This window comes from Patella vulgata, chromosome 8, assembly GCF_932274485.2.
Source record: "Patella vulgata chromosome 8, xgPatVulg1.2, whole genome shotgun sequence".
Classification (NCBI taxonomy): Eukaryota; Metazoa; Mollusca; class Gastropoda; family Patellidae; genus Patella; species Patella vulgata.
In genome coordinates, this window is record NC_065886.2 from 34,507,256 (window position 1) to 34,531,192 (window position 23,937).

General features: G+C 38.0%; 1 protein-coding gene across 1 annotated transcript; it reads right to left on the reverse strand.

The window, feature by feature from the left end:
* Positions 1 to 13,248: 13,248 nt before the first annotated feature.
* On the reverse strand, positions 13,249 to 23,700 carry LOC126830457 (proteoglycan 4). Its single transcript, XM_056102877.1, has 8 exons — positions 23,676 to 23,700; positions 22,777 to 22,896; positions 20,396 to 20,564; positions 18,992 to 19,095; positions 15,757 to 17,166; positions 14,895 to 15,145; positions 14,471 to 14,569; positions 13,249 to 13,473 (listed from the first exon to the last, which is right to left on the reverse strand). The coding sequence occupies exons 1-8, from the start codon at positions 23,698 to 23,700 to the stop codon at positions 13,249 to 13,251; spliced, it is 2,403 nt and encodes an 800-aa protein (XP_055958852.1).
* Positions 23,701 to 23,937: the final 237 nt, after the last annotated feature.

A 23,937-nucleotide genomic window follows, 5' to 3' on the forward strand; every position in this document is an offset into this window, starting at 1 on the left:
AACTCAACCCAAAAATGCAGGAAGAGGGGAGAAAAAAATTAAGGGAAAAATTGTCTATTTATAATCTATTTATAAAGGGAAATAATTACTAGTCTTAGTCCAGAATGTGTTTCAACCATTGGATAAGACCCGTTTAAGACTAGTAATAGCTATGAAAGTAATCCCTCTTTGTGGATTTACGATTGAGAGAGATTAATTACTTGTCTGTCTACATCATTAGAATGTCAGCCATAAATCGTCTATGTGTTTACGCGACGTTTCAATGTCAGCACACTGACGAAAGCGTTTTATATTATAACTATTCAGTTGACAGAAATGAGACATAAGCACAGACAGCGCTCAAAACATTATATGCATTTGAAAAAAAAACATTAGACATTTACGACAATTTTATGATTCACGTAGCCTATTTTGTCGCTACATCCTTGTTTTAAAGTATCCAATAAACGAAATAGTATTACAAAATACATTTATTGTCCGAAATGTACCTCATTTGTTAAAGATACATTATGAGAGATTAGATAAAGAGCTGGCAGTTTTCACTATAATAGTTAAAAACTCTGAACCGAGAATTTTGGCCGTTGAATCGATCATCATTACTAAAGTCGGTAGTCTAGATTATCCATTTTTGATTTAATCATAAATGAGCGTTGAGCAGCAGATAGAATTCTAATCCAGTAAATATCGCAGGCTAGCAATGACATCGAGAGTTGATTATGGTCTGGATAAGTTAATTGATGTCTAATTAATAATTTAGATAACATTCCAGGCCTAAAGAAAGACCTGCAATAGACAGATTTAGATCTTGCATAATGTATGTTTAATCATTTATATCCTGTTGTAACAACTTTAGAGAAATATGGTAGGTGATCATTGATTTTAGCTTCATTAAATATTTTCTTCTAATAGCTAGTGGACATCTTAAAATACCGAAATGAAAACAAATTGGGGTTGAAATGAAATAAAAATGAAATGAAATGGGGTTTAACGTCCTACTGTAACATATGGTACAATTTGATCTCAATACTACGCCTGTGGGTAACTATAGGGGTCTTAAGTAGTGGTGGGAAAACGGAGGACCTGGAGAAAATCCACAAGCGACCCTGCTCCTTGTCACGTACAAGCGGGGAATCTAAACCACACTACTTGACTCAATGATAGACCTTATGATCTAGCGCGCACGCCTTAGACCAAGCACGTTTTAACAGCGTTGAGAAAACCCACGAGATTGGACAACCGAACCTACTCCGTGTCCCGTACAAGCTTGGGAACGAAATCACGCCTCTTGATTCGATGATGATAATCTATAGCGCACACGTTAGACCACTCGACACCTATTCTTTACACATATTTATATATTGACCTGTATATCTATATAATAATATCCTGGTTATTTCAATATATAGTAATAAGTTTGAATAAAAGCGTTTTTGTTGATCTATATAGTTATCAGTTAATCTTTAAGTAATAAATGCATGTAGACTATAACTGTCGTATTATACGCATGTGTGGTCGGGAACAATACACAAATTAAAGTATACATTTACATAACTTATTTTAAGTGATATATGGTAACACAAATATTTGCTAATGGAATATACCTCATGCAAAGTGCTCTAAACACCGATACAAGTGAAATTACACAGGCTAAATAAATATATTAAAGGAGCTAAATCTCTATAATTTGGCAACTAGAAATGGACACAAATGGGTCGCAACGCGTATAATAATGTAATATGGATGTATATAAACTGATTTACATTCAATCGTTTCTGTTTTTACTGTAATTTATAATGTTATGTTCGGCCAAATACGCGAAGTGTGCAAATTGAATGTCAGTCTTTGGCATCCCAGTCAACACCAGTACTATTCTCCTGTAGCCTTGTTCATCGAGTCACTTTATTACAAATGGCACACGAAATCATTCCGGCGGGCGATTCGTGTGCCAATTTTAACATTTTCATTTTGTCTTAAATATTGGATATCAGAAGCCTATCTTTTCAACATCAATGTTGATTGAAATTGACCATTAAAGGATAGTATTGGTGTCAGTCATTATCACATATGTGATAGAATTGGTTAAACGCGCTCCAAATACAATTTTTACACAGTGATCAATGCTACGATATATGCGTAATGAAGGTTTTTTTAACAATCGGAAGTGACGAACGCAAAAGGAAAACACGAGTTATCCCTCTATATAACTGACTGAAGTGGCGAGTGATAACAGATACATGGGCGAATTTCTGCTCACTAATAATTCTTTCGAAGACCAAAAGTTGTTGAGTAAGTCTGCGAGAGTATATATGACAATTCACAAAAAGAATTGACTGTCACTAGATAAGAGAACACGAAAGAAAAATAGAACAATTCCGTGCATTACCATGTTTTTATTAAGTATAGATTGAATAAAAACAAGGGAATGCACGGACTATTTCTATTTTTCTGTGTTCTCTTATCTAATGACATTTAATTACTTTTTTTAATTGTCAGATATCCTCTCAAAATTTATTATTATCATTTGATTAAGATATCACAGACAGAATATCTGAAGTAGATAATCTCCCCGTCGTGATTTCAATCGGATTAAAACACGGCTAATCAAAGAATTGTATTGTATAGGTTGAGTTGTAGACGGCGCTGGCTTTTTTTATATTGTCTGAAACGGATTCCAGTACGCCGGTCTTCAATAGCCCAGTCGGTGCTGAACAGTAGGGCGTTAAACCCAGGTTCAATTCATTTCATTCAGTAGACACACGAGTTCTTTAATACTACACTCTCATAAGAACAGACACTAAACATACCAATAAAAATTACGGATGGCGAGCCTTTTCAATCATAGCGCCATACCTATGGAATAACCACCCACAACATCTTCGTCAGCTTCATTTAAGCTTTTACCCTAAAATTTTTACTTTGTAACTTATAATAATTGTATGGCTTTTATAATAATTAATGTTTTATCTTAAATATCTCACTTTATCTCTCATCATTTTCATTTAATGTTTTAACTTATATCTCATTTTTTTTAATCATTTATATAGGTATCTTATACATTATATTTTTATCTGATTTTTGTGATTATGTCTATCACTTAACTTTTAACTCTTGTCAAAGCGTTTCTGAAACGAATTGTGTAGAACGCTATATAAAAATAAACTATTATTATTATTATTATTATTATTATTATTAATACTAAACGTGAACTTACCATAGACCATAGACAATTAATATTCTACTTCTTTGTTATACCCACATTCAATATTATACATGTACAAACGTCATGACTTACGCCATAGATATATAAACTAGTATATTATAACTACCTGTATTCTGTAGGGTTTACACTGCACTTAATTTTAAACAAGCGCCCTCTTAAAATATACATGTTATTAAACCCCGTTCAGCCCCCCACAAACACACCTACTCGTCTTAATCTAACAATACTCCATGTATGGAACATTGACTTCTGTCAATCAGATCATATTTCATAGTTTATTCATGACAAGGCTTTAACTAAACAAACATATATATATATATGTTACACTAAAATATACGTTACACTGAAGTCATTATGTTACTGTATTGATATTGACACAGTGGATAGGTACATCGACCAGTTCGTTTATTTAAACATACATTATGCAAGAGCTAAATTTGCCTATTGCGGGTCTATCTTTAGGCCTGATATGGTATCTAAATTATTAATTACTTATCCAGACCATAATCAACTCCGATGTCAACGCTAGCCTGCGACATTTATTGGATTTTGAACCGATTTGCTGCTCAACTTTCCTTCATGATTTAATCATGAAATGGATAATCGAGTCTATGTTTTTTATCGTACCGACTTTAGTAATGACGATAGAGGCTAGGTCGAAATTTCAATCGCCTAATTCTCGGTTCATAGTGGATCAATTTGACACCCAGCACGAAAACTCAACAGTGTACACCCAGCACGAAAACTCAACGGTGTATACCCAGCAAGAAAACGCAACGGTGTACAAACAGCACGAAAATACAATGGTGTGCACCCATCATACAAAACGCAACGGTGTGCATCCAGCACGAAAACACAACGGTTTGTACCAAGCATATAAAACTGGACAGTGTGCAGTCATCACGAATACACAACGGTGTGCACCCAGCAAAAAAAAAGATCAACAGTGTATATCCAGCATCTAAAACTTGAAGGTGTACACCCAACACGGAGACTCGACTAGTACATGTTTCAAATAAAACGCACGTGGTTGATCCGTGACTGTGATTTACTAGGACAAAGATTAGTTTTATGTAGCAATTGATTTATAGCTTAGATTTATAATAATGGGTTGCGTGTTCTCTACTGTATTTAATCATTGGTATACAAATTAAGTCACAGACGATGAATCTGACAATTAGGATCAATCTACACGACACATGATACATCTTACACGACATAGGATACGCCCTATACGACACATGCTACGCTCTATAACAAACGCGATACGATATACGAATTCGGATACCTAACCCCCACCCTGGATACGCCCCTACACGACATCGGATACGCCCCTATACGACACAGGCTACATCCTAAACGACAACAGATACGCCCTATAAACGCCATACACGACACAGAATACGCCTTGTACGATACGGGATACGCCCTACACGACACAGTATAATTGACGCTTATACTATTTTCCCGATTATGTCTACGACACCCGTTACACTCTTCATCACGTGCATTATGCATATGGGCGGTCCATTTGCTGATTACACTATTTTACTGGGATTCTAATTGCTTGAATGCAGTTATGGCGGGTGTGGTGTCAGGCAGGGTAAGCTTATTCTTTCAGACACCTGTTACCACTGTTCATCATGTATGATGTACATGGTAAACAGTCCATTTGCTGATTACACTATTTGCCGATACCGTTTTTTATGATTTCGAATTTTGTCTAATGGTTTGGATTCGTACTTGGTTTTATTTAATTTACTCTCTTGCCGATACCGTTTTTTAGGATTTCGAATTTTGTCTAATAGTTTGTATTCGTACTTGGTTTTATTTTATTTACTCTCGTAGAAATATGTGGTATTATTTATCAAATATTATTTGTTTTCTATTTCGACGATCCACATTTCTCAATTTTATTCAATTCCCCCACTTGTTTATATTTGACTTGGACCGAGTGTGCTGCATAAATATGATAAGTTCGCTTATTGTGAAAATGACATAAAATGGGTTTAACGTCCCTATTTTCTACTCCGACTGGGCTAATGAAGACAGGCATATGCCATACTCTTATTTCGAACTCCAACTGTAAAGGATTCTTGTATGCGCAGACCAATGTGTACACGGAACCTCGGGTTTTCGTCTCATCTAAACGACTATACGTTGTCTCTTTCCAGCCTCCTGTCCTACAACACTGACAAGCGGGTACCACGCCAGAAAATACCGATGAACTACAACGTTAATGTACTACCGTGTTAATTATTTAAACTATATAGCTATCTATATCTCTCCACGTGTTTTAGTTGATAAATTATAGAGATAAGCTGTGTTAAATCTATATATTATTAATAACTGTCCATTTTGATTGACGAGATCTAAAAGATACGATCCAGGCGATCGTTCGTTCGTAGGGTTTCACGTCCGCTCCCATATTGGGTGATATGATCCAGGGGCCTTATTCACGAAAACTTAAACCAAAATATTTTAATGATGCAGATATTTCATTAGTTGAGAGTTAAAATCGTCCAAACAGTTACTAATCATACTAAACTTGGGCTGTCGGTCTACAGTTAGCTCCGTTGGAGAATAGACACTAAGCTAGTGGACCGAGTTTAGTCGAAAACACAAAGTATACTTCGAAAATTTTGAGAAGTATTCATTCGGCTTACATATTAAAGCTAGATAATGTTCTGGTTCGGATTAAGTCGGATTTACATCAACCTATCATTAAATTTTACTTAAAATGGTCCATCGGGACTTTAATTCAGCGATATCTAAACAAGTTTTCACTCATAATTAGACTATTATTTTAAACGATGTAGGCCTATCGTGACATTTAGGAGCTGGTAAACACTATAATAAAAGTCATAATACATACATCGTAAATCATATTTTTAAATAAATATAAACAAGTTGATGATTTATGATATATATATATCGTAAAGACAATACTACACTACACTGATCATTGTCGATGAGGTATAAAGATTATTGAAGGCGCTATCTTCACTGACCACCTCTGCTAAATTAAACTAACAGCGTACTTCCGTAATTACGTATGAAGTCTGTTACACTCGACCAGACCAGAGTAAATCACCCAAATTCCCGTTCTGTTGATTTTTATTTGTACACCGAATTAACAAATATGAGGCTTACTGTTGGTCAATTAATTTCTACCGTCTTCAAATAAAATATAAATCATGCAGGTCAGAGTTCGTTCAATTTGAATGGAATGGAATGGAATGGGGTTTAATGCCTATTCCATACGTTATTGAGTCATTTGGAGACTAATGTATGATAAAATTTCATTTCTATTGTTGTATCTATATATATATAAACTCAAAGATGTGTGTATGTATGTTCGCCCATTACACTTCGTCGCCTCGATCCACCCCCAGTGGTTTCAAATTAACCAGCATCACCCCATGAATGTTTTGGGCCATGATTTATGAAGGTCAGGATCAATTATTGCAATTAACGGTTAACGAGAGGTAACCCTGTTTCTTATCGTAATTAAGTTTAGTAATAGTAACGGATGTTGTAAGCTAGCGGGAAAGCGTGCAAGACAGGAAGATACCGGGGCGGAAGGTCTTGGGCCCCGGGCGAAGTCGGCAGCCGAACTGTTTTAGTGATATTAACGGTTAACGAGAGGTAACTCTGTTTATTATGGTAATTAAGTTTAATAATAGTAATGAATGATGTAAGTTAGCGGGAAAGCGTGTAAGACAGGAAGATGCCGAGTAAGCAGATCTTGGGCAATGCAAAGGAGAAAACAGCGCCCACCTGCTCTCCATCAATTTGCAACTGCAAACAGTTCTTTTATGTACAGGGGGTTGGGAATTCTCCACACAAGTCTCGCTTTCCAGTGTGAACTGCAAGGGAAGACAACTCTGTTTGGGAGTTTGATGTGTGGGTGGTCTAGAAATTTAACGCGTGCGATACGCGTAAAGCCACAAGGTCTGCCATGGAGTAAAGTTCCGCGGTTTCGAGTCCCCGCTTGTACGAGACAAGGAGTAGAGTCGTGGGTTTTCTCCGGGTCCCCAGGTGTCCTTCCACTGCTAAAGACCCCTATGCGCAAGCGAATTATGGAAATAAAATTGATTATGTTAGTCCCGAAATGACCTAATTTGTGTCGAGTGGACGTTAAACCCCATTTCTCTCTCTTTCTCCCTTTACGTACACGCCGATATCTTCACAGGTGGATCACATTTTTTGCGTCCCATCTGAATGACTAGGCAGATATTTCCCGATTCATTACTGCGGGTACCAACCCTGACAAGTGATAACCGGGTCAATATTCAAACCACTAGAACATACAATGAAGATAACATTTATTACTTACGAATGCTTATTGGGTTCTAACGATCTACCTATGTGCTATTCCACAATATAGCGCCCTCAGAATGCGTCTTGGGTTTATAACGATCTCACGATATGTCTATTCCACAATACAACTCCCCTCAGAGTCTGAACGATCTCAAGATATGCCTATTCCACAATACAGCGTCTCCGAGAATGCGATATGGATTTATAACGATCCAATAGTATACCTTCTCCCACAATACAGCTCCCTTCAGAATGCGTCTTGGGTCCTAACGATGCAAAGATATGTTTCTTCCACAATATGACTCTTCTCAGAATGCGTCTTGAGTCTTAACGATTCAAAGTTATGCCTTTTCCACAAAATAGTTCCCCTCAGAATGTTTATTCCACACGATAGCTTCCCTCAGAAAGTTGATCTGCTAATAATTATAATATGTTGTTATATTTTGTACCACAATGTTGTCAGTTCTTAGAGTGTTGTTCAGGTCAATAACTATCTCAAACAAGCTGATTTAGTTCAAATATTCTATCTCATGATTGGCTAGGATGTACTTTAAGCTATCATTCTGTATAATCAGCTTGCAGCAGTATAATACCATCTTGACCGTGAATAGTGATGGTTCTCATCATAATATTGATCTTTATAAACGCCCCTTGACCGATCTGGGTATAATTGATAGAGATTGATATGTCGTATTTTGACATAAATCAGGATGGTATCTGATCATTGAAGAATCAGTATATTACTATTAGAGAACATTTAGGATTAGGCATGAGGCCCTGATCGTTGACACGTACAAGCTAAGAATTGAAGCTACGACTCAAGGACAGACCTTGTGATTTAAAGCGCACGCGTTAAACCATTCAGCCACTCAAACCTCTGAATCGGTATATTATCAAAAAAATTGTCTATCGATACTATACCTTGCCATTGGTGTGTCAGTTTTAACTTTAAAGAATTGTATGCTATTCTATGCAGTAATGCCTCCCTAGATCTTCCCAAATCCAAGTCCACAGTAATTTGTGTCGTGCACGGAGTCAGAAACTTTAACTACATCTAGAACACCCTGTATCACTTATCATATATTTATATTCAACTATTTAGGCTGTACGTTTGTGTTAACTAAATCAATGATAAATCAACTGTATCGGACACGGGTTTGGGTACTGTCATCAAGAACATCCAATATCACTCCTCGTGTACGCTGTATACGCTTAATTATATTAATAACCAAACACAGAGTTGAGTATTTTAACTACCTCTAGAACACCAGATAACACTTCTCGTGTATGTTGTGTCAACTACACCGATAATCAATCTGATGTTTCGAATAGGGCGCCGAGTACTTTAACTAGATTAAGAAAAGCCGATCGCATTGCACATGTATGTTGTTTTAACTACATCAATAATCAGTCTGCTGTAACGAACACGGGTTCGAATGCTTTATCTACATCTAGAACACCCGATACCACTTATTATGCATTACACTTAATTAAATCGATACCCAATCTACTGTAGAGTAAGCGTAGAAATAACATAATGCAGTATGATGTCCTATATATATCAAACCCGGATTAGTTCATATAGATCGCAATAAATCTTTCTTTACAATTCTACAGACACCCCGCTTACTGTACAACAATATTCCACGTTTTGACATTTTCTTCTGTACACTAATAATCCCAAGCTATATATTACACGATTAATAAATCATTTTAACTGGTGGATAGGCTTTTGTGATTTTCCTAACATCGACTATTTTTCTCGATAATTATTGTATATTAATAGATAATCGATATCAATCAGCGCCAATATACTTGTTTATAACTGGTAAGTCATAAACAATATCTGTTTATATTTAAAGGGACATATTCTTTCAAACAAAATCAAAAAGTGTGTGTGTGTGTGAGAGAGAGAGAGGGGAGAGAGAGAGAGAGAGAGAGAGATAGAGAGAGAGGGAGGGGTTAATATCCACTCGACACAAACTAGATCATTTCGGGACTAACATATGGTTCAATTTTATTTCATTAATTCTCTTGCGCGTAAGGTCTTTAGCAGTGGGATGAAACCGGAAGTCCCGGAAAAAACCCAAGAGGCTGGACAGGCGACCCTACTCTTTGTCACATACTAGCGGGGAATCGAAACCACGCCACTCGACTCAATGACAGATCTTATGAAGCAACGCACACGCGTTACCAATTGGGGAACCCACCCACTCTCACCCCACTTAAGACAAAATTGGATTTCATCATATAATTATAAGCGTTTCCATGGTGGCCGAATGGTCTAAAAATTATAAGCTCTAACATTGTGTCAAGTGGCGTCGTTTCTATTCTACGCTTGTATGAGAGTAGGATCGCATGTCCAGCCTCGTAGATTTTATCGCGGCTCGTCGCATAAATAAAAGAAGACTACCTTTATCACCTGTCCTAATACCTGTTAATATGCAACATTTTCACCTATTGCTATATAATCTCTCAATTGATCCCAATCAATAGATTTATATATCGATCTATCGATCATTGACTTTTATCAATAGAGTTATTATTTACAGGCGATATAAAAAGACAAAAGATATCTGTTTGTTGATGTCTGTTGATAGACTGCACTGGGATAGGATTACGGTTATTTTATAAACACAACCAAGGTTAAACAAAGTCACATTATTCAGCTAATTATTTATAGACTCTTTTGGTTAACAAAATGCTATGGTTCGCAAGGTCTCGTCAACACAAAACAAACATAAATTAAATATGGTAATTTTTAAAACGCCCATACGTATATATATATATATATATATATATATAGTCGTCACACTGTTCGTCCGTCCGTCAATAATTGGCTTGTGAACGCGAAAGATGCTACAGTTTTTGACGGATATTTTTAAAATTTGATGTCGGTCATTGTGGACATGCGACTACAGACCCTGTCGATATTCAACATTCCGCTACTTTTGCAGAAAACATTTTGAATGCAGGAAAAAATGAGGACTTTCCCTTCCCGAGTTACGGCCCCACCCATTTGCCGAAAACCTTGTGAAGGCGATAGGCTATAGTTGTTGTTACATCCTTTTCAAATTTGTTTGGAAGTATTGGGGTCATAAGAGGACACAGAGTTACTGTGTGAAAGCAATAGAGACTGTATCTTTAAATTTAGTGTGACACACCGGGGTAATGCATGCGAGGACGAGCCCTATCCACATTCAGCTTTGCATACCTTATTTTATGAGTCATCCCCCCTGTGCCGAAAACTTTGTGAAAACGGTGTGAAGCATAGAGATCACGAAAGGACGAACCCTATCGATATTCAGCGTTCCGTAACACTCCGTTGAGGAAATCTTGTAAATACGATAACTGCTGTAATTTTTAAAAGGTGTTTTCGAATTTGGTCATCAGAGTACAAAGCATATCGATATCCAGTATTCCCCAGCCATCCATCACAGAGTTACCCACCTTTGCGTATCAAATTGTGATGTTGAGACTTAGCTACATTGTAGACGTATTCAATACTTTGCGTGGCTTTCTTTTTTTTCTTAGGTTACCTGTGCAATGCGAGCTAGGAGAATTTGCTTGGACAGCAGTGTTTCTGCCTAATCATCTTCGAATCCGTCTGACAAGGTTTCCTTAATGCGCACGCGAATGTGACTAGGAGTGAACAGCGATTTATCACCCCACACTATAAATAGTTTTTACATCTACGCGAAGAAAGTTCAAGGGAGTGTGAGAACCGACAATATACAAACTGTATGAAATCTCACTTTAAATAAGAATAACTGAATATATTATGGTAATTGTGACAACTATATAGAGACTGTTTGTATAACTTACATGTATATTGTATTACAATAACTATAATTCTTCCTGAATGTATAGAAACTAAAAGTAATTTGTAACGTTCAACACTTCCTGGTATTTCAATACCGTTTATAGTTTCATATAATACTAATGTTATGGTTACCAACAAACACAGTTAAACATACCTTGTTCAATATTAATAGAATCAACGCGTTTTTTCTGATCGGGTTGTGCTTCCAAACACGTTACCAGACGGGGAGGGACGGGGTGTTACTGCGCTGCCCCGCCTCTCTGAGATATGATGTCCCCTAAAACACTATGTTGTACACATAAAGTTGTGCCCGCATTAGTGTTATTTTTTACAGGGCCAGGAATGCCTCAAAATTCACCATTGACACCGTGGACTCCCACCACCCTCCACCCACTACACGTGACCACCTCAGACCAGCCCCCACCCCTCCTTAAATAATATCCTGAGAATGTACCTGCGTAGTGTGGGTTTTCTTGGAGAGTTGTTCGAATACAAAAATGCAACAAAATTGCTCTAACCTATACCATCATACCCCTCATTCCCCATCCGGATCCTCCGTTATCATCCCACTGCTAACGACCCCTAACGGGACTGACTATACCGCCTCTAAAAAATACTGAGTAGTAGTTATAACCAAAATGATTATTCAACAAACGGTTCTATGGGTTATCTCTCTCTCTCTCTCTCTCTCTCTCTGTTGTGAAAATATCGCCCAGTCTTGTTGATACGAACTAAAGTAATGAATGCATGATATATTTATTCTGATTATATTGTCATATGTTTTAACGAATTGCTTTTTCTACTTTCAGTTAGTTCCTTCCATACTTCACTGCAGTTGACATCTGAAAATATAATATATATTACAGAACCCCTTTAACTTCCACAACTTATTCAAATCGGTTCATGGCTATTTAAAGCTTACAATGGTTTCATACCGTAATCGTTATCTATTTTAGACAAATAAAGTAATACTAAATCTGCAATATTGTTCGCAAAAGTTAGCACATTCTTAAAGATACATTCTCACGAACGTAATTGTCTGGTGGTTATTTCCAATAAAAGTATGGTAAATTTGGTATATGTAAAGTATAGACGCCCAATCGGACAAGAAACATACTGGCAACCCGACTTAGGGAGCGGTTGTTATTTCTTGATCGAATTGTTAGGCGGTATTGGAAACATTGAGGGGTTTAATCGTATACCAGACTCTGGAATTAAATGGCGGAAAGGAAGTTGGGAGAAAATAATTCAAGAATTTACTTAATATTTATGGTAAATGAACATTAAGTATTGACAAATACATTCTGAAAATGGGCCCTCCCTCAATCAAGTTAGGTTTTGTTATAGCTTGGGGTATCTTCGCGCGAATACAAAATTTTGAGAGGGATTTGAAGCAGATTTTTGATAGATTAATTAGTTTGAATATGTTTTTAGTCCAAATGCATCATCAAATCACTCAGTTTGTACGCGGGAAGGTATCTTTAATACACGTGCTTAATTTCATAATAATAACAGTCGTTATATATTGGATTTAGAATGGGTTTACTGTTTATTTAACCAGGTTTGAATCATTAGAACATGAGACGCGATAATGAATAATTCAAGCATGATTAAAAGGACGGCAAATCGATTCTAATAGTTAGAGCAGGAGGACCACACTAGTCGCAAACAAAACCAAACCTGCGGACACTGAAACACAAAACATTACAAGCAATAAACAACAACCGTACACGTATATATCAGATGAAGTCAATGGATCTGGGGCCAGTCGTAAGCGGCACTTGGCATGCTTGTTCAGTGGACAGTTGCGCATAGATTGACGGATTTTAAGATGGCGACTATGATATCATGCTCGCTATGGTATCGTACTTGTTAAATATACTTACACTGGATTAGTACTTGGCTTATTAGAATCATCTTTAACGACATATTGGTTCGCCAGAGTTTGATAACCTTGAGTTAATGTTGGGAAGCTGTTGACACTTCTACCATCAACCTGTATATCATCATGGCGGTCATCGTTACAGTTACCACATAACCCAGTTAATCTATTTCTATAACCCGGAGGAGTCTTTACTCGTACAATCATGCGCCCATCAAAACTCACCTAAAATATAGTATACCACTTATCATTTTAATGTATATACAACTATCAAAACAAACCTAAAATATGATATGTTAAGAAGGAAATGAAAAGTCCTACTTTTCTGCTACAACCGCGTTAATGAAGAAGGGCATACGCCTACTCATTATCAAATTCCAACTGTCAGAGGTTCCTTTGTTTGTGCTGCTCTACCAGTCTTCACTAGCCCAGTCGGGGCAGAACAGAAGGACGTTTAATCCCATGTTCGTTCCTATCGAAACGACAAGACGAAGTCCCTCGTCCTGTGCCATTGATAGTAAGGGGAAACCAAACAGGTAATCATTCTCGGTCAGCATCAGCATCGAACATCGGACATCCTGGTTAGTGATGCCACCTGATACCACTTCTTATGTATTGTATGTAAACACACGTCCATCAAAACTAGTTGCAAAGCCAGAAACATAATTATTATCGCTTAATAATAACTTTTCAATTTATTAATGATACATTATGGGAGATTAGATAAAGAGTTGGGAGTTCTCACTATAATAGTTAAAAACTAGATAATGTAAAGGGAATTTGCTGAAAGTTTCAGTCAAATTGATCCACTCTGAACCGAGAATTTAACGATTGAATTTAACGATGATCATTACTAAGGTCGGTACGATAAAAAACATAGTCTCGATTATCCATTTCATGATTTAATCATGAATGAAAGTTGAGCAGCAAATCGGATCCTAATCCAGTAAATATCGCAGGCTAGCGATGACATCGAGAGTTGATTAGGGTCTGGATAAGTTAATTAAAGTCTTATTAATAATTTAGATAGCATTTCAGGCCTAATGAAAGACCTGCAACAGGCATATTTAGCTCTTGCATAATGCATGTTTAATTGACAACAAACCGGTAAAAATGTCTCCCTGTTAAGAGGTGCTTTACAAATATTACCATTTGGTTTTTCGTCCAACCCGGAATATTAGACATACTTTCACTTACAATCTCGAGTAACTTTTAAACTAACCTGAACGCCACATCGTGTAGTTAATTTAACAAATTTACCAGCTTGTGTAACATTGACTTGTGGTGTTATAAACGGTAGTGAGGTAACGATACCATTAAGCTGAAACAAAAAATAAAACTTAAATGATAGTGGTTCATGTTTTGTTAAGCGTTGGGTGGGAGTGGCATGTTCTCCACTAACTGTCAACGCGATCTTACCCTAACGATTCAACATACATTTGTATAGCTATATCTGCTGGCGTTAATCTCCATATACGTTGTATACAACGACTCAAGTTTAGTAACCTTGCCGAAAGCCCGCTTCGCCATATGCAGATCAGGAATAATCTAGATTGGTAGATCTAGCTGTCCCACCATACCACGAATCATAAGAAACAAATCAGGGTAATAAAATGAATAATAAAAAGACTAATGAAAGCATGTACCAAAACACGTCCACCATGAAGCAGCCGTATCTTCTCTCCGCTAACTTTCACATCAACAAATTGTGTAAAGGCTCTGTTAGGATGATCTGTCGACGGGTGTTTCTCGTTCTTGACTTCCACATCAAATCCACATTTTCCATCATTCAACTCCCCTTTACTCATTGTGTACTTACAGTCGGCGTACAATTCTAGAAAAGCTTCATCGTATGTGGTATAATGGGGATCCCCTCTTCCTTCACATTCGCACGGTACTAGAAGAAAGATTTTTTCAAATAGATGACAAACAATTAACATGATTGATTCTTGCTAAATCTTAAGGACTCGATATGCTAACAGTTTTGTATTCACCTTAAAAATTTACTAAATCTCTTTGAATTAGGTCCAAAAAAATTTTGTTTTGGTAGATTAAGCGATTGTCGACTGTTGTTGATTTTAGTTTCAACATTGGCTGCTGTCTCGTCACATGAAAATACAATCAATTATATCACACCATTGGCTGTATCCATTGAACTAGCATTTGGGTAGCAACCCTTAATGCTTCTGACACAGAACAGAAATCACTGGTGCCTCCTCTAGCTCAACAGCCACTAATGCCTCTGGCACAGCAACCACTGGTGATTCTGGCAACGCAACCACTGGTGCGTTTGGCACAGCAGCCACTGGTGCTTTTGGCACAGCAACCACTGGTGCTGTTGGCTCAGCAACCACTGGTAATTCTGGTTCACAGCAAGCAACTGTCTTCGATCTAAAAGATCGTGCCATATTAAATTAGAAGGTTAATTAACTAATTAGCTACTCCAACGAACACTATTCTAGTCTTTGACACTGATGTGGAATTATCTAATATTGTAGAAAAAATTACCAAATTTTATAGGTTTTGTTTCAAGCTTCTGTTCAACAACTGGTGGTTCAGGTTCAGCGATCACTGATGGTTCTGGTTCAGCGACCACCGGTGGTTCTGGTTCAGTGACTACTGATGGTTCTGGTTCAGCGACAACTGGTGGTTCTGGTTCAACTGGCGGTTCTGGTTCAGCAACGACTGGTGTTTCTGGTTCAGCAACCAATGGTACTTCTGGCTCAGCAACCACTGGTACTTCTGGCTTCTGTTCAACAGCTATGGGATTTTCTGGTTCAGCAACAACTGGTACTTCTGGTGCAGCAATCACTGGTGTTTCTGGTTCAGCGACCACTGGTGCTTCTGGTTTAGCGACCACTGGTGCTTCTGGTTCAGTGACTACTGGTGGTTCTGGTTCAGCGACCACAGGTGGTTCTGGTTCAGCTGGCGGTTCCACAACGACTGGTGGTTCTGGTTCAGCAACGACTGGTGTTTCTGGCTCAGCAACCATTGGTACTTCTGGCTCAGCAACCATTGGTACTTCTGGCTCAGCAACCACTGGTACTTCTGGCTCAGCAACCACTGTTTGTTCTGGTGCAGCAACCACTGTGGGTTCTGGTTCAGCAACGATTGGGGGCTCGGGTTTATCAATAACTGGTGGTGCCTGAGTAATTTCTTCCTCTGGTTCGGTTGGTAGTGGAGGTACAGGTGAGGTTTGCTCTCCTTCGACCGTTGGTTCTTCGGGCTCTTCGGGTTTTTGATCTACAACGGACTCTGGTTTCTGTTCAACAGCTATCGGATTTTCTGGTTCAGCAACAACTGGTGCTTCTGGTTCAGCAACCACCGGTGTCTCTGGTTCAGCGACCACTGGTGCTTCTGGTTCAGCGATCACTGGTGGTTCTGGTTCAATGACTATTGGTGGTTCTGGTTCAGCGACCACTGGTGGTTCTGGTTCAGCTGGCGGTTCCACAACGACTGGTGGTTCTGTTTCAGCAACGACTGGTGTTTCTGGCTCAGCAACCATTGGTACTTCTGGCTCAGCAACCATTGGTACTTCTGGCACAGCAACCACTGGTACCTCTGGCTCAGAAACCACTGTTTGTTCTGGTGCAGCAACCACTGAGGGTTCTGGTTCAGCAACGACTGGGGGCTCAGGTTCTGCAATGACTGGTGGCTCTGGTTTATCAATAACTGGTGGTGCTTGAATAATTTCTTCCTCTGGTTCAGTTGGTAGTGGAGGTACAGGTGAGGTTTGGTCTCCTTCGACGGTCGGCTCTTCGGGTTCTTCGGATTTTTGTTCTTCGGGTTTCTGTTTGACAGCTATGGGATTTTCTGGTTCAGCAACAACTGGTGCTTCTGTTGGTTTTTGTTCTACTGGGGATTCTGGTTCAGCAACCACTGGCGGTTCTGGTTTCTGTTCCACACCTACGGACGTAGCTGGTACAGCAACAACTGGCGGTTCTGGTTCAGCAACAACTGGCGGTTCTGGTTCAGCAGCAACTGGCTTTTCCGGTTTAACAGCCACTGGTGGTTCTGTCTCAGCAATAACTGGTATTTCTGGTTCAGCAATCACTGGTGTTTCTGGTTCAGCAACCACTGGTGCTTCTGGCTCAGCAACCACTGGTGCTTCTGGCTCAGCAACCACTGGTGCTTCTGGCTCAGCAACCACTGGTGCTTCTGGTCCAGCGTCAATTGGTGCTTCTGGTTCAGCAACCACTGGTGTTTCTGGTTTAGCAGTCACTGATGATGCTGGTTCAACAACAACTGGTGGTGCTTGAATAATTTCTTCCTCTGTAACAGCTGGTAGTGTTGGTACAGTTGAGATTTGTTGTCCTTCGACGATCGGCTCCTCGGGCTCTTCGGATTTCTGTTCAACTAGCGGTTCTGGTTTCTGTTCAACAGCTATTGGGTTTTGAACAAGTTGTGGCTCTGGTTCAGCAACAACTTGTGGCTCCGGTTCAGCAACAACCTGTGTCTTTGGTTCCACTTTCTGTGCAACAACAATCGGGGGTTCTGGTAGTTCTTGTTCGGGCTTCTGTTCGACTGGTTCAGGTTCAGGTTTCTGTTCAACAAGAACTTGTGGTTCTAAATCTGGTTCCGGTGCTGGTTCAGCAATGACTTGTGGTTCCGGCACAAGTGGAACTGGATTGAATATCATCGATCGAGTTTTAGTTAATTTAGCTTTAGGTTTTTCTTCAGTTGGTTCCACTATTTCTGGTGTTTCTTTCACTTCTGGTTTTTTAAAAATTGGTAAAAGTTCTGGTTCCTCTATTACTTGTTGTTCTTGTTTGATAGGAATTTCTACGATATTCTCTTTTATTGGTACAACTAAAAAGACAAAAGTTTCAGATAAAATGTACACAATCAAAAACAAATCAATCAAGTATAACGTAATGTATGACCATTTGAAGTATACAGTTTTCACTAGTTTTCAAAATAATATAGTATATATTAGTGACGTTTGAGAACGATCTGATTCGTTGTGCCTTTAATAGAATTAAGTATTAGAAATTAACCTTTGAAGCATCCCCCGTTTGGAAGATTGGTATAGCCTTCATTACATGTACAAATAGGTTCGCCATTGTCTAGAGAACAGGTTGAATGATCAGCACAGTCGACATCTCTGGACACAGACTGTATTTGTGGCCCAGTCTCCGTGTTGGTACAGGTGTACGTCACTGAACAGTCATCAGATATATACCCAGCTCCAATCTTTATGACATATAAAAAATAAAATGAATAAGGCGTATCAAGTGATTAAAACGGCCCAAGCTACTGCATCAACTGAGCTAATGAAGGCGGACGGACATACAGCATGCAGTGTGTTATGCGTGCAATTGTTCTAAGCCATCGAATGCCACAGGTTGTATCACGCGCATGCGAACGAGTACACTGTTGTGCTTCAGTGTTCGTCCCATCCATACTTGCCAGGCCGTTTATCCTGCATCACCGATGAAATTTCTCTGCCAACACTGTGATCGAACTCGGAAACTCGTGCTAAATCAGTTATAGCTGTACTCACAGAGCCATCGTAACTCTATATCTCAAAAGATAACATTTCAAGACAGACATATACATTGACTCGACCCTGACTTTATACAGTCGAGGGCCTGCCATTGGAAAATTCTATCCTGTTTTATATGTGTCAAGGAGTATTATCCCCCGCACAACGCCTGGTGTTCTGGTTTCCGCCCATAGTTGACACATCAAGTACGTTATCTAATAATATTTACCGGGAAATAAAAGCCCTCAGTATCTGTACAACCACATTGTTCTACTTCAACACAGGTTTCACCACTTAACACAAACCCTTCATCACATTTACATCCTTCACTGAGATCTACTGGACATTGGTCAAGAGGTGGAAGACCTGAACATGTCTCCTGACAACCTGATATAGATGGACTATAGTGCATGTTCTCACTACACGTCAGAGCTGAAAAATAGAATCGAAGATGAGTTATTAGCCTCTATAGATATAAAACACACGTGGCTGATATATTTAAACATTAGGATGTAAAAATGTATAATTAATGGCCTTCTGAATAATAATAAAATACGCAGTGTCATTTGAACCTTTTTTAAAAATGTAACTGAAGTTTGTGAGCGAGTGGGGGGAGAGAGGAGGGGTGAGTGTTAATGGATGAATTCAAAGTAAATATCTCCCATTGATCATCGTAATAATCTAATACTAGATCTAAGTGTTTGTGAAATGTGACTGATGTTTGTGAGCTGGGAGGGGTATTGAACTACTGGTATAATTATTTAATATATGGTCTGATTTAAGTTGGTTTTTTTTTAAATGTAACTGACGTTTGAAAGTTGACGGTGTGGTATTGAACGGGTGTTCTGATACTGGTGTACTTGTAGATAGCACATGCGTATTGGATTCCTGTCGCGGGTCTTCAAGCAACAATTTCGCCCTTAATACAATTATATTTTAAAATATCGTCTACAGCTGACTTTTTCCATTTCAACAACGTCCATTATGTTTTTTTTAGAGAATTCTCCAAAAATACGACACTCTAAAAACGAATCAGCGAATTCAACTCATCTCCGAAAGCCGTGCACTACCGGTGCTTTAATATCTACACGATGAACAAGAAACAACAGAGTACTCACGGCATAAACCAGCTCTTCTCCATACAACGATAATACCAATATCCTCACAATCAGCAGCAAATGCTTCTAAAGATTTGCACACAGATGACTGCAGTTCTGCAGGCTGGTATTCATACGAGCAAGCATCATAGGTACAACCATCAAAATAGTCCATGACATCATCACCAAGTGCTTTGATACACTGGGCGAAGGGACCATCTGTGTTCTTAATCATCCCACATGAATCATCGGTACTAACTAATTTTGAAACTTTCTTACTACATTCTAAAGTTGGTTGAACTGAGACACACCTGGTTGAAATAAAAGCGAATGTATAAATTAATAATATGTCCACTTATAAAACAAATGTTATATTTATCTCGAACTTGTAAGCCAAATGATATTAAACTTAGTCAATAAATCGACTTCCGCTAAATCTTTGAAACCAAAATTGTAATCTTTTTATCATGGCGTAGAACGCCTTGCAATGTTTTCGATAAATATATTACCTAATTGGAGTTAAATCTAGTACTTAAAGAAAGGGAAAGATAATTTGAATACTCACTCGGGTTTTGCTTTTTGTGATGGTATGAGATAGCTGTTGCCTATCAACGCAAATCTTTCTTTAACTTCCGTTACGTCAGTTCCGTTAGCTAACCGGAAGTCATCTTTTTCTTTGTTACAATCACCACACAGACCTGTCAATCGACCAGCGTATTTCTTTGGTACTTTAACTTTAACCAGATGATTTCCATCAAACTTAACCCTGATACCACAATCAGTGGTTGCTTCTAAAGATTTGCCACTCTGGATGACGTTTAGTCGTCCACCAGCGACACTGACAGGCGGATAAGCTCGTTTACCATTTACCTGAATATAATCAAATTTGGTTAGGCTAAGAAATGAATTGAAATGGGGTTTAACGTCCTACTTTACTGCACCGACTGATGGAATGTCGAATTCCAACTGTCAAAGTTCTTTTACGAGCACGCCAATGCATGCACAGGACCATGGTTTGTCGTACCATCCGAATGACCTGAATATAATTAAATGGAGGGGGTGGTCTATAGGCTTCTGCCTGTTCTCCAATCCAGTTTCTGTGAATAAATATTGTTTAGAAAATACAACGAAATTACGACACGAGAATTGCTTGTCATTTCTTCAATTTTTAATTGAAACGGTAAAAACTTAGTGACATACCTGGGATGGCCATCCTATTACTTTCTTATATACACGGGGGGGTCAAATTCAGATCAAATATAACTTCTCTCTTTTGAAAAATCGTGGTTTGTTTTCATCGCGCTACTGAACATCAGCTATGTTTGACCTAATTATCTGGAATAGTCGAAGAGGGCCGTGGTCGCTGGTTTGGCTTTGAGTCGTTTCGGCCTAAGGGGGTTGTTTCGACTCCGTAGAATATAAGTTTTATTTTTACGGGATCCAAGACCACAGATGTTTATCCAACTGACTTGAATATTTAATTGGCCCCTAGGACTGTAACGTTTTGATAAACTACATACAAATTTATTCTGAACTGACCCATAGGCGTACACAATAATAACTGGTCGATAATATGCAAAAATCATAGCGGGAGGCATAGTTATTCATTTGCTTAAGACGTTGCCTAGAGTTTAGAGTGATGATCAAACTAATTGTATATGTAACCTAATGTCTCATGAAGCCTTCAACAAAAGTAAAGCTATTTTTATATAATATCATTACATAGACACGTCTTAATTAATCAAAGACCATAAAAAATATGTCTGGCGCATTATCGACCGGTTGATGCTAACGTGCCATTAAACATCACTTCATTTCATTTTTTCAATCAAGGTTATGTAATTGAGAATACGGTATTTGTGTCCGTGGATGGTTCCTGTTATATAATTTTGGCCTTTTCTGGTTTTGTAGATGTCCCTCCTTTAAAGCGAATTTTACGGAAGTATTTAATGCGTAGGCTATCCCGTTTTTTGTTGAATTTGTATAATATCGTAATTATTTTTTTTTCTTGAAATAACTACATAATAGTTTGATATACATTCATTGACATCTCGCGTAATTTTCATCTTGAAATAATAAATTGTAGATAACAATAATCAATTATTCAAGTTAAAATATCTGAAACAAATCCTGTGAGCCTAAATCATAAAATAAAATATTCATCACCGTTATTGTCCAATAAATGTTCTCTGGGGAACATTTTGGTAGGATTGCAATACTATGAATATCTATGATCCAATGAACTGTGAGGAATATTAAAATACCCGGCATTTATTTTGCAAAAAAAAGGGGTTTAGAAACAGCTCGGAAACAATCGAAAACTGTAACTACGATGCAGTCATGACGGGTTTCACCTGTGCCCGCTACCCGTTAACTGAAATATTCCCATATGAGCATGATACACGTGTTAAAAATTTACGCGAAATGGCCTTTATGAAAGCATGCTGACGTGTGGAACCTTTACAAAGTGACCAATGTGAAATCGGCCATTCCTTGGCAATTATTTTGTGATTATATGATCGTATATCTACACAAGTCAAAGTACAAATACTTACAAAAAGATCATGGTATTCTATGCAAATATAATCAAACTTACACAAAGATCGTGGCATTCTTTGCAAATAGAATTATACTTTCAAAGGGGTTATGGTTAGAAGTACATAAAGATTAGGGTTATGATTACAATATGATTATGGTTAGACTTACAAAACGATTATGTTTAGACTTACAAAACGATTATGGATAGACTTACCAAACGATTATGGATAGACTTACCAAACGATTATGGATAGACTTACAAAAAGATTATGGTTAAACTTACAAACAGTTTATTCCTGAGATGAAGTTTCACCTTGACGTCATATATTTTAAAGAAGACACTTCTAACCCAGGATACTTTGGGTTTATTATATCGAACTTCATTTTGGACTTCTACATCAAAGGAACACACGTCATCAGCTATCAATGATCTGGACAGAGTATATCGACATTTACCCATAAAATCGATCTTTTGTCCATCAAATGTGTGGAAATGTGGATCACCATTGGCCTTACATTGGCATAAATCTGTAAAATTATCCAAACATCTCAACCAATTAAACTGTTTTTTTCGGGTTAAGTAGGTAGTAGACATTTAAGTAGACCAAAGTAGCAAGTGGGTTCAAAAATATCGCAAAGTCGAACTTTTGTGGGCCTACTATATCACCGGTTCGAGTGCAAACTTTGTGTATATAGTATGGCCATTTATATGTGGTATCTTACACTGGTATTTAGCGAAAAAGGTGAAATTTGTTCTCAATGAGTCAGTTTGGTACACTAATCTGTTTCTGTTACATTGCTCTTAATTCTTAATTTCTTAGGTTAATGATACCCGTTTTATTATTGCATGTTATAAACAATTTTATATTTCATTTAGTGAACAATCGAGGTGTGAAAAATACTAGCATAAAGTACAAAAGAGTTAAAATATCAATCTACCTTCGTTAGCTTTCTTCACTTGATCCACAACAACTTGACCTTCCTCAACTTTAATCTGAGTTGATTCAGCAGCCTTCTTCCGCTTTCGTCTTCTAGATTTATTTTTCTTAGATTTAACCTTGGATACCTCTTTAGACTTTCCCTTTGACCCTTTTTTAGATTTAGCCTTGGGTGACTTTATAGATGTATCCTTTGACCCTTTTGTAGATTTTCCCCTGGTTTTCGATTTTAAACCGAGTGAAGCTTTTCCTTTGGCCCCAAGACTTACACCACCAATGTCTAAACCAGCGTCAATTCCAACTTTCCCTCCACGCTTGACACCTTTGGATCCCTTTGTCTTGGATTTAACCTTCGATTTCGTAGCTGACTTTCCCTTAGATTTACCTTTGCCATTCCATTTTAAACCCAGTGACGCCTTTCCTTTAGATCCACGACTCACACCTCCAGTTTTTAAATCAGAACCAATTCCAAGCTTTACACCAAGTTTGACACCTTTGGATCCCTTTGCTTTTGATTTTGCCTTCGTTTTGGATTTCTCGTCCGAATGGCTTCCGAATAGATGATGTCCTGTAGATACAAAAAGCTTAGGATTATTATTGTATCGGTTATCTCAAATACAACCGCCATACT

Coding starts and splice junctions, on each gene's coding strand:
- LOC126830457 (XM_056102877.1), bottom strand. CDS start 23,700: ATGGCAAAGGTAAATCTAAGGGAAA. Junction 22,897..23,675: donor AAAGGTAAATCTAAGGGAAA/GTCAGCTACGAA, acceptor ATAATTTTACAG/ATTTATGCCAATGTAAGGCC. Junction 17,167..18,991: donor TGAAGTAGAACAATGTGGTT/GTACAGATACTG, acceptor TTGCTGTACCAG/CTACGTCCGTAGGTGTGGAA.